This window comes from Oryctolagus cuniculus, chromosome 9, assembly GCF_964237555.1.
Source record: "Oryctolagus cuniculus chromosome 9, mOryCun1.1, whole genome shotgun sequence".
In the NCBI taxonomy this organism is placed as follows: domain Eukaryota; kingdom Metazoa; phylum Chordata; class Mammalia; order Lagomorpha; family Leporidae; genus Oryctolagus; species Oryctolagus cuniculus.
This window is the reverse complement of record NC_091440.1, coordinates 83374214-83393531: the sequence shown is the minus strand read 5'-3', so window position 1 is coordinate 83393531 and position 19318 is coordinate 83374214. Positions and strand designations below refer to the sequence as shown.

Sequence of the window (19318 nt, the reverse complement as noted above, 5' to 3'; positions counted from 1 at the left end):
TAAGGTATAGGGTATTGTTCGACTAGGAGTGTTGTTTTTAGGTTTCATAGTAGAACACATTAAGGACAGCGATCCTACGTGGGGTGCATGTACCCAGTGACTCCCGTTGTTGATTTAACAATTGGCACTCTTATTTATGTCAGCAATCACCCAAGACTCTCGCTATGAGCTGTCTAGGCTATGGAAGCCCCTTGAGTTCACCGACTCTGAACTTGTTTAGTCAAGGCCATATCACAGTGGAGGTTCCTTCCTCCCTTCAGAGAAAGGTGCCTCTCTCCTTGATGGCCTGTTCCTTCTGCTGGGGTCTTGTTCACCAGGATCTTTCATTTAGATTGTTTTTTTGCCACCGTGTCATGGCTTTCCATGCCTGTGAGACTCTCATGGACCTTTCAGCCAGATCCGAATGTCCCAAGGGCTGATCCTGAGGCAGGAGTGCTGAGATTCTATGAGTCTGCTGTGTGTGTCCTGTCTCCCCCGCAGGATCATTCTCTCCCTTTTAATTCTATCCTTCATTATTTGCTTACACTGGTCTTATTTGTGAAATCTCAGACACATACCCTATCTTTTTGATCGGTTGTGTATTTATACTTATCACTTTACCAAATGTGCTGGCATTGGTACCTGCCTCCTTGATAAGATTGAGTTGAAATCCCCTGGCACATTTCTAGTTCCACCATTGGAGGTAAGTCCGAGTGAGCATGTGCCAACCTATATATCTCCTCCCTCTCTTATTCCCACTCCTATGTTTAAAAATTAACAGAAAAGTGAACTCTGTTAAACACCTAAGAATGATTGTGCATTGATTACAGAGTTCAACCAGTGGTCTTAGCATACATTTGTTTTATAAAGCTATTTATTACCACTTTATTCACTTCTGTGAGATACATGTTCTTTTCTTCTTTGAATGATTTAAGGGAGAAACCATTATCCTGGTATCTTACATTTTTAAAGAACCCAGACTGTCTTGGTTTGCATCCTGGCTGCGTGTCCTCCTCAAAGTTACCTAACTCATCTATGCTTATGAAGATTGAATTAATAAATGTATTCAGTGAGCCCTTACTATAGAAACAAGCATTAAATGCTAGTTATCTCCACCAGGAATGTAGTACTATTATTCCAGAGACCACTAAAGCAAATTATTTTGAACCTGGTATATGCAAAGCACTGTGTAAGATTTAATAAAGATTTAATGAGGTGCTGTCCATGTAAGCACACAGGAAGTTACAGACTTAATTATCAGATCAGTAAAAAGTTGGACTAGACCTTGATGACATGTCAAATCTCTAGTTCAGAAACTAGTTGCCAAATGATCCATTTAGAGAAATAGCATTTACTCTGGGGTGTCCAAGAAGACTCAGAGAAAGTTGGATGTAAAACGTCTTATGTACAAGGTTTCAAGCCTTGGTGAAAACATGTAAAATCAGACATATCATGCTAAAGAGCCTGGGTTGCACCATCTGTAAAACGGAGCATTAATGCACACAATCCAAGCTAGTAAAACTTTACATGAAAAAAACCTTACAAGGATTTCTCCAACTACACTCTTACCAACAAATTTGTGAACAGTTTAAAAAACAAAACAAAAATATGGGTCAAAACATTTTAGTCTTTAGTAACAAAGCAAGCCCAACTGGCCAGGTTAGACTCATTCAAATGATTTCTTTCCCAAAAAAGGCTAATATTAATAGTAGTAAGTTAGGGGCCAGCGCTGTGGCTTAGCAGGTAAAGCCGCTGCCAGCATCCCATGTGGGCGCCGGTTCAAGTCCCTGCTGCTCCACTTCCAATCCAGCTTTCTGCTATGGCCTGGGAGCAGTGGAGGATGGCCCAAGTCACTGGGCCCCTGCACCCGTGTGGGAGACCCAGAAGAGCCTGGCTCCTGACTGGTGCAGCTCCAGCTGTTGTGGCCATCTGGGGAGTGAACTAGAGGATGGAAGACCTCTCTTTATCTCTGCCTCTCCTTTCTCTGTGTAACTCTGACTTTCAAATAAACACATCCTTAGGGCTGGCGCCGTGGCTCACTAGGCTAATCTTCTACCTGTGGCACTGGCACCCTGAGTTCTAGTCCCGGTTGGGGCACTGGGTACTAGTCCCAGTTGCTCCTCTTTCAGTCCAGCTCTCTGCTGTAGCCTGGGAGGGCAGCGGAGGATGGCCCAAGTCCTTGGGTTCCTGCACCCACATGGGAGACCGGGAGGAAGTACCTGGCTCCTGGCTTCGGATCAGCGCAGAGCCAGCTGTAGCGGCCATTAGGGGAGTGAACCAATGGAAAGAAGACCTTTCTCTCTCTCTCACCGTCTATAACTCTTTCTCTAACTCTGCCTGGCAAAAAATTTTTAAAAAATTAAAAAAGAAAATCTTAAAAAAAAAGTAGTAGGTTGTCCTTTATGCATAGACTTCATCAGAGTAAGAAAAATAGTAACATGTTCCTTTATTTATTTCTCAGAAGTTAACAGCACAGCTAGCAAATCATTTCATCTGTATAATATAGTTTATTCATCAATGAAATAAAGACCTATTTCCATTATCATTATTCCAAGTTAAGTTCTATCAGCATTGCTAAGAATAACTCAAGTTTCTACACTGAATAATAAGCTAAGCCTTTAACTGAAAGCAAAAAATATCCAACCGATCACTTACCTATCTTTGCTTCTGGATACGGCACTGCTTGTGGGTCAGAGTAGAAAGCTTCCAATTCAAAAGGCCCCCTTCTCAAGAAAGTGAGGACTTTGGAGAAAGGGGCAGCGTGGTTTTTACTGAACACTTCATGGACACTGGAGAGGAAAGGAGATGGCACTCAGCTGATCAAGTCTTTAAGACTGCTGCACCACACACACAGAACAGAGACCGTTAACAACAGAGAGCCATTTACAATACAAAATGAAAAATACTTTGAAAGATTTTGTTGTTGACTCAAAAATCCCAGGTAGATTGATCATGGAATTATAAAAGGTACTTAAGTTTTCTTCTTAACATGTCTGAAAGTTATTTTCTGCTACTCACCCTTCAGTATCTTCTGAATCATGGTTCCAGACCAGAGATATTGGAAAAGGAACTGCATCTGTGACCGAAAATTCTCTTACTTTGAAAGCTGGGGAAAGGATCGCACACTTACAAGAGACAGAGAGAGATTTAAGAGATTATCATGAGGCACATGAATAATCTCCACCCATCTTTTAATATAAAACTCAATTCAAATGGAATGGGTAAAAACTGCTATAATATTACCATCTTAAGCATAAAGATTTACCCCCTAAATACTATGCCTATCACTAGATACAAAATCCCAGACAACAAATATTAGGATAGCAACTAAAAAACAGGGCTTCCCAGAAGTGCCTCCCTTAACAGCAACTTCAAGTTGTTTCTTGAATGTGTATCTAAATCTATAAGCAGCTCTGTCGATATCACTTTACAAATACCTAGGAAGCTGAAAAGGGTAAAATATTTCTACTTTTCAATTTTATGAATGAACAAGCAAAGGGAGATCCAAATGTGGGATAGATAATATCCAACAGATAGGTGGAAGGTTCATATAAAAAATGACTCAACTGGGGCCTGAACTGTGGCGTAGTGGGCTAAGCCTCCACCTGTGGCACCAGCACCTTGTATGGGCTGCTCCTCCTCCAAATCCAGCTCTCTGCTATGACCTGGGAAAGCCACAGTGCTTGGGTACCCATGTGGGAGACCCAGAAGAAGTGCCTAGCTCTTGGCTTCGAATTGGCCCAGCTCTGGCCATTGCAGCCATCTGGGGAGTGAACCAGCAGATGAAAGACCTTTCTCTGTGTCTCTCCCTCTAATTCTACCTCTCAAGTAGATAAAATCTTGGGGGAAAAAAAGTGGGGGTGGGAGGGCCGGAGCTGTGGCATTCAGGTGGAGCCACTGCAGTGAGTGCTGGTTCGGGTCCCAGCTGCTCCAGTTCTGATTTAGCTCTTGGCTGTGGTCTGGGAGGGCAGTAGAAGATGGTCCAGGTCCTTGGGCCCCTACAGCCACGTGGGGGACCTTGGCAAGACTCTTGGCTTCAGATTGGCTTAGCTCTGGCCATTGCAGCCATCTGGGGAGTGAACCAGTAGAAGATTCTCTGTCTCTCCCTCTCTCTCTGCCTTTCAAATAAAATGAATAAATCTTTAGGAAAAAAAAAAAAAGACTCAACTGAATACACACCAGGGAAAAACAGTCAATTGCTCTGATTAGTAGACTCTTGAAGGAGTCCAAAATTCACTTTACTTTGGAAGAAATGATGAATGTTCAACATTTTGGGGAATCAGTTAATTAAGAAAGCATATTCCATTATGAAGGCAAAAGCAAAAAAATACCCCCTATGACATGATGGATCATGACAGTACAATGGATTATCACTTTTAGATTTGTTGCTTTTGCTTTACCAAACTAACTTCATGCTTCTGGCTGCATTCTTATTTGATAAGCAGGTTAAAAATTAATTTAGAGGCCAGCACTGTAGCATAGGGGGTAAAGCCACCACCTGCAGTGCCATATGGGCACTGGTTCGAGTCCTGGCTACTGCACTCCTGATCCAGCTCTCTGCTATAGCCTGGGAAAGCAGCAGAAGATGGCCCAAGTCCTTGGGCCCCTGCACCCAGTATGGGAGACCTGGAAGAAGCTCCTGGCTCCCGGCTTTGTATCAGCACAGTTCTGGCCTTTGCGGCCATCTGGGGAGTGAACTAGTGGATGGAAGGCCTCTCTCTCTCTCTGCCTCTAACTCTGCCTTTCAAATAAATAAATAAATCTTTAAAACAAAAACATCAATTTGAGGTTGAGATATGGTAACTATTTTCTAAAAAGCACTGAACAAATACTCTTAACCTTGCAAACTCTCCCCTAAATCAATCCATTCTAATTCTCTCCTACATACTTTACAGTAAGTGTTTCCTCCACTCAGCTAAGTGCTTCACAGCTGTGTTTTCTGTGATCCTCTCACAACCATGCCTGTGTTTCTAACACCCAGTTTAAGCAACATCAGTTCAGTTCTTTGAATTTTAAACTTGGTGCATCTTCCAGATTTGAGCATCTCTGTCTCCCTGCAGTCTTATGGATTTATTTGAAAGTAACTTCCTTTTGCAATCTTATTGGGCACATGACTGATTATATTAACCCACCATGACATAAACTTGAATCTCTTTAAAAAATGTATTCCATTACAAAGCAGAGAAAAAGTACCTGTAGTGCACATCCTCTTGCTACTGCTTCATCTGCATTGAGTGTTGTGCTTATATCTTTTCCAAAAAATTTGGCAATTTTTTCTTTCACAGCTGGAATTCGTGTAGTGCCTCCAACTATCTCAACAGCACTCACATCTTCTCGCTTGAGCTGAGTTTGTTCCAACAGTGAATAAAGAGGTGCTTCTATCTTTTGCAGAAGATCAGCACAGAGTTCTTCAAACTGTGACCTTAGCAAATAATTTATATAACATTAAAATTTATCAGAAATTCAATCTCCTGTGTTACTTTATTTTTAAAACAATATCACTCCCAATAAATTGAATCCTCACCCATCCCAGATGGATCAAGTTTAACTACACTGTAGTTTGTGACTTTTTTTTTTTCTGGTATAGAAAACAGATGCAAAAGGAAATGAGGGGAGAAAAGTCAGTTCTAGTTTTATTTGAAGGAATCACTTCTATATTGAGACTGCCATTTTACTCCCTAAATGTTTTCTGTGATCCAATTCTCATTACTTTAAATATTTATTTCCATTCACTTCAAAGTATCTCCGTAAAACTATTACCCAATTCCTGGCCCCAAAATACTAAAAAGTAAAGTATACTGAAGAGATCTAAACACAAGGACACTTAATGAAGACTTTTACAAACTCTCTTCACAGAGCTATTATTGGCTCTAACAGTGATAAATAGCAGTCTGTCCAGGCACGGGTCAGGTGGCATACAATTCTGAAACATGGGCTGAGACTCACGAGACTCGACTCAAACTGACACCGGTGCTAGTTTCAGCAAGGTGTTCCATTTGTTAATCCACAAAACTCAAGACAAACCTGTTCATCTTCCCCGAAACATCTGTGTCATACATAAAGCATTCAATATTCAGTGGCAGGTCCGTGCTATTAGAACTCATTAGCTTTTTCAGTTTCTCACATTCTTGATACAGACGAAGGAGTGCTCGGATTTTAGATTTTGCATCCAATTTGTACTTAGCTTTAAATTCTGCACAAAAATGTTCCACTAACTTTTCATCAAAGTTTTTTCCTCCCAAGAAAGGATCAAAAGCTGTGCCCAGCACCTAATTTAATCAGAACAAAAATAATCTGGTTATTTGCAAACCATATTTCTAATGAGAACACAAATATTGCTAGTCAAATAACTTAAAGGTTAATAGGCTCAGGACTTCTATTTAACATGAAACCCAAGCCAACAATGACAGAATGTTTACAAAATCCTAATGGAATACTACACCACTGTAGACTTTTAATGATTATATACAAGATATCAGAATCTTTTTCTTTCCTAACCAAGGAACTTACTAAGACAATTATGTCATCCTTGCATCTATCAACCACACCCAACAATTCCCTGCTAACATCTTTATCTGAAGTTCTTCATTACCAAGCACAAGCACAACTGTTAAGAGGTTTAGTAGCTGAAAGTTGTAACAAATATAGTGAGATGTTTCCTTCACTTAGTTTTAAGGTAAGACTTTACCTTCAATTTTCCCTTGTTAAAAGCACAAGCAGACACCTGAAACGCTGAGTGTCCCATATCAACAAAAACCACTATTCGAGGCTTCTCATCCAGGCTTGGGAGATCCTGTTTGTAAATTCCATAATTCAAAGCAACTACAAGAAATAACAATGTTTCAAATCTTTGGTTCACGTTTTTCTTAGGAATTTCATTGTTACACATAATCACACCTGCAGGAAACCTAACTGTACTTGAAACAAAGGAGAATGCATTCTTTTTACACTTGATTTTACATGACTTTTTGGGGGTAATCTATTACTCTTTTGATTTTAAAACAACGTTCTACTGTTTTTCAATACATGGAGAGATATGACAGAGAAATAGAAAGCAATGGAACCATGGGTTACAAACAGCATCAGGTTCGTTACCTAATACTTAACAACTTTAAAACAACCTGCTAGGAGATTTCTTAGCCCTCCCCCCCAATTAAGAATTCAATATACAACTATAATAACTGCAGTTCATCATTTTCTTTTGGAGCTGACCCTTAAACAGTGTTAATTTTTTGTGTGTGTGAACTTTGAAATCGGTGTTATTTCTAAATGTGTATACCTGAGAAGATACCTTTATTGATACTTAAACAATTTTTCAAAAGCCTATCAAGGATATGCTAGGGGATAAAAGCTTTTCAGTGCAAAAATGGACTTATTTTCCTTTTCATTCATCTGTAGTCATAATAAACTTATTAAAAACTCTTGACAACGAATAGAACACTGACTGCTTTGTTCACCAATCTATCAGTAATGCTAGCACAATGCCTGGCAAATAGTACATGGTTCAATCAGTATCTGATGAATAACCAATGCCTAACTACCATTCAAAAAATACATGCAGAAAAGGAAATTTAAATTAATACTTGTATCCAAGGTAGCTGTGACACCCAGATCAGTAGACTTCGAGAAAATTTGATTCTTAACCATAAAAGGAATGTAAGGCAATAAACACTAAATCCAACGCAATTAAGTTAAGGAGTTAAAAATATAAATATGTGGGCTGGCACTGTGGCAAAGCGGGTAAAGCTGCCGCCTGCAGTGCCAGCATCCCACATGGGCATCAGTTCAAGTCCCAGCTGCTCTATTTCCGATACAGTTCTCTGCTATGGCCTGGGAAAGCAGTGGAAAATGGCCCAGGTCCTTGGGCCCCTGCAACCGTGTGGGAGACCCGGAGAAGACTCCTGGTTCCTGGCTTCAGATCGGCGCAGCTCCGGCCATTGTGGTCAACTGGGGAGTGAACCAGCAGATGAAAGGCCTCTCTCTCTCCCTCCATCCCTCCCTCTCTCTCTTTCTCTCTGTGTAACTCTTGACTTTCAAATAATTAAATCTTTAAAAATATATATATATGAAAGACTTTTCTAACCAAAACACAAATATTTCATAAAGCACCAATTTGTCACTAAACAGAAGCGTGTGAAGACGTGAGACTTTTGCTTTCAAATCTAACGTTCTGAATGTACACCTATAAGAAAACTGGTTTGATCACAGCACTCAAAATATCTTAATTCTGGTTTTGATAGTGTATTTTACTTCTCAATGAAGTTTTTTCTTACCAGCTGTCATGTCATTCATAAGTCTCAAGCAGTTTAAACCAACAATCTGTGCAGCATCTAACACAGATCGCCTCTCAGCATCTGTGAAGAAGGAGGGAACCTACAAACACAAATATTAAGGATTTTAACTTAATTACAACACAAAAATACAGATTCTTCAGAATAATTTTACAGGAATAATAAAAAAATTTACAAGATTCTAGCTAAGTATCTAGCCAATTCACAAAATGGGAATACAACTTCATTTCTAACAAATTGCTTAAGTAACTACTTTTAAAGACTGCCCCGGCTGGCGCCAAGGCTTACTAGGCTAATCCTCTGCCTGCGGCGCCGGCACCCTGCGTTCTAGTCCCAGTTGGGGCGCTGGTTCTGTCCTGGTTGCTCTCTGCTGGCAGTGGAGGATGGCCCCGGTCCTTGGCCCTGTACCTGCATGGGAGACCAGGAGGAAGCACCTGGCTCCTGGCTTCAGATCGGTGCAGCTGGCCGGCCACAACACACTGGCCGTAGTGACCACTTGGGGGGTGAACCAATGGAAGGAAGACCTTTCTTTCTCTCTCTAACTCTGCCTGTCAAAAAAAAGACTGCCCCTAAATTATGCTAACTTTCATTAGAAACAAGTTTTAACCTGAAATAAAAATTAACCAGGAATATTCATAAGACAAATTGAAAGTTACTTAAATCTTTTTTCTTTAAACATGCTCTGCCAATGGGGCATAATGCCACCCGCCCTCTGGACTTCACTTCCTTAAGAAGGGAAGCAGCCAGGTGTTATCACCTCTAAGTCCCTTTCCATGGTTTTCTTGTCTGCAGAAGATGCCAGATGGCTTGATTTTTTGATGATTGTCTTCAATGGTCTTTTTATTTCTATTTTATTTAATTTTGACAGGTGGAGATATAGATAGAGAGAGAGAGAAAGGTCTTCCTTCCGTTGGTTCACCCCCCAAATGGCCACTACGACTGGCGCTGTGACGATTTGAAGCCAGGAGCCAGATGCTTCTCCTGGTCTCCCATGGGGTGCAGGGCCCAAGCACTTGGGCCATCCTCCACTGCCTTCCCGGGCCACAGCAGAGAGCTGGCCTGGAAGAGGAGCAACCAGGACTAGAACCCGGTGCCCTTATGGGACGCTGGCGCCACAGGTAGAGGATTAACCAAGTGAGCCACGGCGCCGGCCTCCATGAAAATTACTTAAATCTAACAGAAAACTTTAAGTGGATGAAATATCGCTTCCAAATTAATCTTAAATTTCTACTGGCATTTGAAAATTATTTTAGGTCAACATTTAATGTTAGATATAATTAAAAGACTACAAGGACACAAGGGTAAAACAGTGCTAATTCTAGCACAGGCTACCACCTTCACTTTATTCACTGGGTTCAGGCATAAACAGATTATGGCTACTATTTAATTCAATGGACCTGTTAAGATTACAAAAGTTGGGGCCAGCACTGTGGTAAAGCAGGCAAAGCCACCGCCTGCAGTGCCAGCATCTCATATGGGCAATGGTTCAAGTTCTGGCAGCTCCACTTCTGATCTAGCTCTGCTATGGCCTGGGAAAGCAGTAGAAGGTGGGCCAAGTCCTTGGGTCCCTTCACCCAGTATGGGTGACCTGAAGAAGCTTCTGGGTTTGGATCGGTGCAGCTCCGGCTGTTGCAGCCAACTGGGAAGTAAACCAGCGGATGGAAGACCTCTCTCTCTGCCTCTCCTTCTCTCTACGTAACTCTTTCAATAAATAAATCTTTAAAAAAAAAAAAAGATTATAAAAATTTTTTGGCAAAGTCTGCTGATCTTCCTAAGGGGCAGAAGAGCACTTGTGCTTCTAGCTACAAGTAATTTTTTTTTTAAAAGATTCATTCACTCGGGCTGGCGCCATGGCTCACTTGGTTAATCCTCCACCTGTGGGCACTGGCATCCCATATGGGCACCAGGTTCTAGTCCCGGTTGCTCCTCTTCCAGTCCAGCTCTCTGCTGTGGCCCGGGAAGGCAGTGGAGGATGGCCCAAGTGCTTGGGCTCCTGCACCCTCATGGGAGACCAGGAAGAAGCACTTGGCTCCTGGCTTCGGATTGGTGTAGCTCTGGCTGTAGTGGCCATTTGGGGGGTGAACCAACAGAAAGACCTTTCTCTCTCAGTGTCTAACTCTGTCAAATAAATAAATAGATAGATAGATAGATAGATAGATAGATAGATTCATTCACTCATTCATTCGAGAGGCAACAGTAAAGGCCACAACAGCTAGGCTGGGCTGGGCCAAAGCTGGGAGTCTAGAGCTCCATCCAAATCTCCCACATGAGTGCAGGGGCCTAAGTAGTTGGGCCATCCTCCACTGTCTTCCCAGCCCATTGCAGAGAGCTGGATCGAAAGTGGAGCATCTGGGACTTCACCTGGCGCCCATATGGGATGCCAGCACTGCAGGCAGTAGCTTCACCCTCTAAGCCACAGCGCCAGCCCGTGTTACCCTTTTTTAAAAAAGATTTTATTTATTTATTTATTTATTTATTTGAAAGGCCAAGAAACAGAGATCTGCTGGTTCATTCCCCAAATGTTTACAACAGCTGGGGCTAGAGTGGGCCAAGGCCAGGAGTGTCTTCCAGACCTCCCACATGGGTGCTAGGGCCCAAGCACTTGGGCCATCTTCTTTTACTCTCCTAGGCACATTAGCAAGCAACTGGATTGGAAGTGGAGCAGCCCGGGACATGAACTGGCATCAACGTGGTATGCCAGCAACACAGGTGGCAGCTTAATCTGCTATAGAATGCCAGCCCCATGGGTTATTCTTCTGCAGAAAAATAAAAAATAACACCACATTCACAACCGGGAAGGCAGCTAAGAGAAAACTGAATATAGTAAGTTGTAAATTTTATTCCAAAACATCTGTGGGTGCTTCAGAAAGAGACAGGAGCTACAAGTGGCACTGTGGCACAGCAGGTTAAGCCAACACTTGTATTGGTAGTATTCTGTACTGGACTGCTGGTTCAGATCCCAGCTGCTCTGTTTCTAATTCCAATCCAGCTCCCTGCTTTCCCCAGGTAAGCAGAAGATGGCCAAAGTGCTTGGGCCCCTGCCACCTAATGTGCATGACCAGGCTGCAGTTGCTGACCTTATCCTAACCCAGACCTGGCTGCCACAGACCTCTGGGAAGCAAATCAGCAGATGAAAGATCTGTTTCTCCTCCTCCCCTCTCTCTCATTCATTCAAATGAATGAAAGAATGAGAGAGAGGGAGAGAGGGCAGGGAAGGCACGCAGGCCGGCCAAGAGCAAAGGTGAGTCCTTGTTCTCCTTCCAATCAGGGCTTTTATAATTATTAGGTAATTTAAAGGGAAATGAGATCTGGGGTAATGGAGTAGAGAGGGGGAGGGGAGGGGAGGAAAGCAGAGAGGAGAAAATGAGGAAGAGAGAAGAAAAAAACCCATGGACTTAAGACTTAATTCTTTGATTCTACCAGAGATTAGTACTCCTTCTGTAGGCAACAACCAGACATTGCTCCTCAGAAAACCCTCTGTCTTGCAAAGTCAACAGAAGAGCTTCAGCTCTTCTGCCTCTACTTGTCCATATCCTAGAACCTGCTGCCCCCAAGACTTCTGCCTGGTCTGGGCAGGTCAAACAGCTCACAGTGCAGGTGGAGAGAACTCGGCACTGACAATCCTGCAGAGCACAATCACAGCTGAGCAAACAGCAACCCCGCACATCTGGAAAAGCAGAACTCACAAGCACCTTTTTGGCATCCAAATAAAAGCAGACTTATCCAGTTCATGCACTCCTTGACCATCTGACTAGTGACCGTCCACTGAAACAGTGGGCTGTCCAGTACAGAATGTCTAGGTTTTGTCAGTACTGGCAGCCAGTTTTCTAACTCCTAATGCGCTGGTTCTCAACCAAGCGTAGACCTCCTTCATCTATGAAAGGCTGCTGTGTGAAGTACAAGTTGATGGGTAATGTGACAACTCACTGCACTGGAACACCCACAGATGTCATTAGTCCATCTGGACTTTCAAAGAGCCCCATGGGAGATGGCGAGTTACACCTCTAGTTAAGAACCTTCACAGCTCTGGCTAAAAATATCGCTCAAACCTACTCTTGAAATGCTCCAGAATAGTACGTTAGTACAGACCAGTAGAACTGTGATCTCTAGTAATAGAACAACTTTCACACATTCCATATTTAAGAGTAATATAAAGAAGGTGATTAAAATAAAACACACTGGCTGGTTAAATTCTACTTACTGAAATAACACAATCTGTTACTGGTTTCTTGAGATTGTTTTCAGCAGTTTCCTTTAATTTGGTCAACAACATGGCTGTTATCTGTTCCACACTAAATAGATGTTCTTCATCCATGTACATCACCTATTGTGAGGGGAAAAAAAGTTTTTGAGCACTGTTAGCACATGTTAGCTACATGTTAACTTCCAAATATTAGCACACAGTCTCTTTCATAAATCTTTTTTATTTCAAAAAGGAAAAAGAGGTGAGAAAAAAAAGAAAAGAGGAAGGGAAGTTTTTCCCTACAGAGGAAAGGCAAAAAAAGTTAAGGCAGATTTCTCTCCAACCAAAGACCTAGTCAAAAACACTATAGAAGGAAGTAAATTTCCATCCTAACTGAAGAGATGAATCACTGGAATAAATATTATAGTGTTGATCAGAGGACAGGAATGCCTCTGCTGTTTAAAAAAAGATTTCTGGTTCTATTACACTAATGCTCTCCAAACAACTCCAACTGGGCTGTCTTGGAACAGACCTTGACTTGACACACCATTGTTTAACACCATCAGAATAAATCTACATCATGCAACTGCCAAGAAGTTAGAAACAAAAATTAAGATATACTAGTATAGAGTACTATTTGAGTAATTCTCAAGAGACAATTCAGTATGTATCTATTATACTTTAAAAGAAGCTAAATGAAAAAAAAAGCCATCTTGTTCATTTAAGAAATTTGAGCTATTTTTTAAAAATTTAGTACTTCTCTATAAATGAATTAAACAGTCTGACTAAAGAGCCCATAGTTGCTCAGTTATATTACCTTTATTCCAACTCCACCATTTTTCATTGGAACCAAATCGTAACTTAAGTTTTCCTTCTCCTTTTGAATGAAGGGGTCACTGAAGGCCCGACCATGAAATCTTTTGAAGTTCGACACTGTATTGTTTGGATGAATGATTTGCTGCAAAAGAAGTTTGATATTGAAATTTTTTCTCTAATTTCAGCACCTACCACACCCACTCACGGCAATTTTACAGGCAGTCGTTAGTACAACTCAAACATCGTAAGACCAGGAATGTACATAAAGTTCCCTGGGGCCTGGATTTCCCATCCATAGATTTTATTTACACTTTCTTCTCCTACACCTGAAGAAAAGCACTGAGACACAAATGGGGAGAGTGACACCACAGAAGTTAAAACAGATTTCAAAATCTCTAAGATAAATGTAAGAATATTGAAACTATCACTAAAACTTTTGAACAAACCCCAAGAACTGTACCACTTCGTTTTTTTCCTTCCACTAAAATTTAACACATAGGTAATGACAGGATGAATAGACACAGAAACACTATAGTTGAACAGTTTCTTTTAAGGAGTTAAGAGGCAAGAATAAGACATTTCTAAATGACAGTATTTTCAACTACATAATTTTTAAAAACAAGACACTGTTTTCAAACTGCTGCATGTTTGTTCAATATGAGTGTACCTAAAACTCCTGCTCAGCTACTTTTAACAATCTTTATAAAAATGAACAGTCTCGGCTATCAGATAAATACATTAGGTTAAGCAGAAATGTCTGGTTTGAAACTGAAGAAATCTGGAAGGACATATGACAAACTGTTCTAAGAAACTGTGTTTTCTCACTTAACCATTTTGGTCAAATATCTCATGTTAACTCCAAATCCAAAAGTCCCACATCGGAGCATATTTGAAAGATGCCAGTGAGAACTTCACTTAAGATAAGTGACATAAAACATGAGAAACTATGTGTTCTGAAGTTATTAGCTTGAAAATGACTAAAGCTCACTACTTTTTTCTCCGATTACTTGAACTCTTAAAGAATACCGCTGAGCAGTAATAATCTGTAAACACTATGAAGGCAAGCATGTTTATGTCCTGTGTTACTCAGCACCCTAGAACCGGGATGGGAGTCTAGTAGCCTACAGGACAGACAGCTGAGCCTCCTCAGAAAAGAACAAAAAGATGCAATTACATTTAGGTCTGGCCTACCAATATCATAAATGGAACATTTGGGGGGTTTATTACTCCACTTTCTCCTTTTCAGCATGTCACTCTAATTGTGTGTATAACTATTTTTCTTCTGTCCTCTTAGTGTGTGCCTCTTCTAACACAAGCAGTCATAATATAGAGTTAAAATATATTAAGGTTTTACTTTTTTTTTTAACATTCATTTATTTGAAAGGCATAGTTAGGCAGAGAGATAGAGACAGAGAGTAAGTCCATGCACTGGTTCACTCCCTAAATGGCCAAAAAAGCTGAAGGTGGGCCAATCCAAAGCCAGGAGCCAGGAGCTTTGGCCAGGCCTCTTACACAGGTGTAATCACTTGGGGCATCTTCTACTGCTTTCTCAGGCCACAGCAGAGAGCTGGATCTGAAGCAGAGCAGCTGGACACAATCAGTGCCCATATGCGATACAGAGGCTTAGCCTACTATGCCACAGCGCCGGTCCCTGGTTTTACTTCTTTTTTAGTCATACTATTTTCTGCATTAAAAAGAATTATTTTGGGGTCAGTGCTGTGGAGTAGTGGGTAAAGCCACCGCCTGTAGGGCTGGCATCTCATATGGATACTGGTTTGAGACCCAGCTGCTCCACTTCCAATCCAGCTCTCTGCTATGGCCTGGGAAAGCAGTGGAAGATGGCCCAAGTCTTTGGGCCCCTGCACCCGTGTTGGAGACCCTGAAGAAGCTCCTGGCTTCGGATCAGCACAGCTCTAGCGGTTGTGGCCATCTGGGGAGAGAAGACAGAGAGAAGACCTCTTTCTCTCTCTCCCTCTGTATAACTCTGCCTTTCAAATAAATAAATCTTTAAAAAAGAAAAAAAAAAAAAATTAAATAAAGGTGAGATTAATTTCCATAATTTAGCCCAGTATATCTAGAAAACTCACTTCAACATGTAATCAACAAAAACTGATGAGACATTTTCCTTTTTAATTTCATGATAGGTCTTTAGAATCTCATGTATACCTTATGCGTTCTTCACATTTCAGTTCTGATCAGCTACAATTCAAGTGCTCAGCAGTGACATGCAGCAAATGACTACCATTACTAGGCCACACAGATCTCACCTTAATTACTAAGTAACCTAAAGGTGCTTTTAAACATAGAACCTCTTAGAAGTCCCTTCTATAAAATGACTCTTTAACCCTTAAATGAGTATAACGAGAAACTTCACATGAAAAAACTCTAAATGTCTTGTTTATAATTTTTAAAAATAAGAAATTAAATGACAGCAAAGTTACTAGAAGATTGGCACTTTAGAAAGTTAGTGAAACAATAAAAGGAATGGAAGAGGAAAAATAATTTCAGGGTTCATAAAGAATACTTGAGTTACACTTGAAAAATGCAAAAGCATAAGCTTTGACACTTAATACACATAGCCTCTTGAGATTTTCCTTTTAAAACTTTCCCCTGAAAAATTATCAGAATTCTAACATACCTGATTTTTGGCTGCAACTCCAATTGTTCTGTTTTTTGATCCAAATGATATGACTGAGCTAGAAGAAACACAAAGCAGATGTTGTGAAGATACTAAAAAAGTAAACAAGGACACATCAAAACAAGAGGAAAATTCTAACATAAATTTCTGACCTGTGGTGATGATAAGGGCACCAGTGTAGAATAATTTCAGTCTATAGTTCCTATCAGACACTCAAAGGAGTTGTTTTACTTAACTGCTGCTCTGAAAACCCAACCAGGGGCAGTCCTACCACCCCAGAAAGTCTGCTGATGGCTCAAGGGACATTTTCTAATACTTCAAGTACTAGTGTAATTCTCCAGGTTCTCAATTATTACAAAGTGAACATTAATTCTAAAATGCTTTGAATAAAGTGTATTAACTTGGCCCTACACAGATGACCAACAATAAAACTATGGTGTTTAACGCTCTCACCTTCCAACTCTTTACCTACCTAAACGTCACTGACATTCCCAATCTGTCATGCTATCCTTTATGCCTCTTTAGGAATCGAAGCTTTTCATGTAAGCACAAACAAGAGTACCTAAATTATGCCTCCGGAGTTTAAAAAAAAAAAGGAGGGGGGGGAGGGTTCCATTGAGGACAAGTAAAATAGCGCAGAGCAGGTATCACAAAAGCAGAGAATGTAACACTGAGCGAAAGCAGTGACTGATCAGTGACGCGAGCCGGTTTTGAACACCAGAGGCAAAGTGACTCGGAACAGAAGCCGGACTGCACGGCAACAGCACAGCTACGGCTTGTGAGGGGGAGGTGAGTGACTAAGATTCTGGATCAGAGTTATTAACTTTGGATTATAGTCACTCCCACCCAGGTAAATGAGATGCACGAAATGGGAATACAAAGAAGGATTAAGTAACAGGCTGAATAAAGTTGGAATGTACTGCAATAGAGCCATCCTAGGCCTAGATTCCCTGAGCAGATGCTATTAGCATTCTGAAAACCAGGGAAGTGTTGGAAGACCACACCTTTAAAGTGCATCCTAAAAATTGAGCATCATTCGAAACTCAGAGTTATACATTTTCAGAATGAGCTACTCATTTTCCCAAGGGAGAATCAAATTAACCGTATTCAATTGGAATGAATGAGAACAAAGCAATGATGTCAACCACCTGGTCTAACAACAGTGAGGAGAAGGCCAACGGTGGTGCCCTCAGTTTGCATCATTCGGGGCCATAGCTATCATGACGTCAGTTTCAATGGCCACTGAATCCAGGTACCCCAATTTTACCCCTGCTCTCCTTTAAACTGCTTTTCTTTCTTCTATTGGATCAAAGAAAACAAAGACTGCCTCCAGACATGAAAGCTAGAAACACTGTCTTCCTTCTTACTAAAACCCAATTCCAAAGCCCTCAGCACAGGCAGAGAACAGACGGCAAGGTGTGCACAGGAGACCCAGGGGCTGCTCAGGCAGAACAGTCTTCCCCAGCTTCCCAGCATTGTCCACCGTCCACTGCTTTGCCGATTTTTCCACTCACTTTCACAAACGCTCATCTCTACACAACTAACTGGATAAACCCAGGCATTTTTAACCTTCGGTTCAATGTTTCATTGCACATTTTTCATCGTGCGCTTGGGATATTGGGGGGGGGGGGATGGACAGCTACAGTAATTTCCTTGAGAAGCACACAACTGATTACATCAGCGGGCATGCAGGTCTGTTTGCACATATTCTCTCCAGAAAATAACCTCCCCCGAAAGTTGCTTTTGATAACACTGCGCTGCTGTTAAAAAAAAAAAAAAAAAAAAAAAAAAAAAAAAAAAAACCACTTTAATCCAGGGACGACACACATCCATTCCAGGAATTCTTGCACAAAAGCATTTCATTTTTATTGTCTCTTAAACTGCAAAATTGATAAATAAAAACTCGGTCTGGGATTCCTCACGAATGATTCTCTCTGAGCAAAAACAGGACGTTTACGTCTTTCGAAAATACTTCTGGGTACTAAGGTTAACTACGTTAGCAACCAAGAGAAGGGTAACAAGAGGTGGGTTAACCTTTCATGGGAGCGGATCCGCGGTTGCTAACAACAGCCTCCTCCCTGGCCAAGCAGCAGCACACAGGCTCTGGAAGCTTCCAGTTCATTTCGAGATTCACAATGCGGAAGAAAAAGCTCCACGGTGCGCAAAGATATCCGCGGAGGGAGGGGGACCAGCTGGGGGCGGCTCAGCCAGCTCAGAGAAGCCGGGTGGGGAACCGGGGGCGGCCGCGAAAGGCGCAGGCTGCAGCCTGCCGAGAAAAGCGATCGGACCCCCGCGCCCCCCCGCCCCGCCCCGGCAGGAAGCCCACCCAAGGTGAAGACCCTGGGGAACCCAATCCTGGTCGACTCCTGCCCCCATGCATCCCTGAGACATCCTTCTCCGGTCGGCGGCGCCAAGCCCCCAGCCCCCCAGCCCCAGGGAAGGCGCCGGCGCACCGCTCCCCACACCGCCTCCGTTCGCGGCGGGGCTCCGCAGCCAGCCCGCGAGCTCGGGTTCCCACGTTCGCCAGGCCCCGGGCCCTCCCCCTCCCCAGGACCCCCGCAGCCCCCCACTTACGGGGTGCGTCGGTCGCTGAACTCGTTGGCGATGGTCTCGATGCCCCCGGCCCGGGCCACCGCGATGTAGCAGCTCTGCGAGCCCACGTCCAGCCCCACCACCGACATGGCCGGCTCGCGGTCCTTCTCCGCCTAGGGTCTGGCGCTGCGTCCTCCGGGCACCTGCCTGCTGGCTCCTCCGGCCGCTGCTTCCGGCCCGCGGGGTCCGACCGCCTCTCTGTCACTGGGAAGGGCACACGGACAGCAGGCCTGCCAGCCTCCGGCTTCCCGGGGACGGCGGCGGCGAGCAGGAGTAAGCCCGGGAAAAGGCGGCACTCGGCCCGCGCGGCTCGCTCCGCAGCTCGGGCTCCTCGCCCAGCTCGGCCCGCCGCTCGCACACCGGCGCCGGCGCTGAATTACCGACCCAAAAGGGGAGGTCCCAATTCTTCAGTCTTATGTATCGCACTGATCAGAACTTTCCAGAATCTGCGGCATTTACCCACCGGCGCCTCCACGTGCCACTTCCGCTTCCTTCTTCTCGAGCCTTCTCGAAAGATTCTACCCAATGGGAGGCTGGTCCCCCGGGGACGGCCGCCGTTGCCATGGCAGCGGGAGGGCCGCTCGGGCGCCATTGGCTCAAGACGGCAAAGCTGCCCTCCTTCCCCCGCGCCTGCCCCAGCCGGTACCTCTCGGCCGACCTAGTAAGACAGGCAATGAGGAATGACTACAGAACTCGTAACATGCACAATGTCCTACTGACGGTCCGTGTCCGATCCCTAGGAGAGGCTTAGCCATGGGTGGCGATACGCCCACTTTCTCAGAGACCCCCACCCCCCAGGCCCCGGGTAGTTAAGGGGGC

At 43.1% G+C, this 19318-nt stretch overlaps 1 protein-coding gene across 3 annotated transcripts in view; it reads right to left on the bottom strand.

Moving 5' to 3' along the window:
* The window catches only part of HSPH1 (heat shock protein family H (Hsp110) member 1), a 30176-nt gene extending 11098 nt beyond the window's left edge, over positions 1-19078 (bottom strand). For 2 of the 3 annotated variants that reach the window (XM_008273527.4, XM_008273526.4), the window contains exons 1-10: positions 18482-19024; positions 15908-15965; positions 13271-13411; positions 12472-12594; positions 8253-8352; positions 6668-6801; positions 6004-6248; positions 5173-5401; positions 2998-3104; positions 2635-2768 (exon numbers count right to left, since the gene is read on the bottom strand). In XM_008273527.4, coding sequence (XP_008271749.3) covers positions 2635-2768; positions 2998-3104; positions 5173-5401; positions 6004-6248; positions 6668-6801; positions 8253-8352; positions 12472-12594; positions 13271-13411; positions 15908-15965; positions 18482-18588 — 1378 coding nt within the window. In that variant the 5' untranslated portion in view covers positions 18589-19024. Of the gene's footprint in view, positions 1-2634; positions 2769-2997; positions 3105-5172; positions 5402-6003; positions 6249-6667; positions 6802-8252; positions 8353-12471; positions 12595-13270; positions 13412-15907; positions 15966-18481 lie in introns of all 3 variants that reach the window. The other variant, XM_002720572.4, reaches the window with a different exon arrangement.
* Positions 19079-19318: the final 240 nt, after the last annotated feature.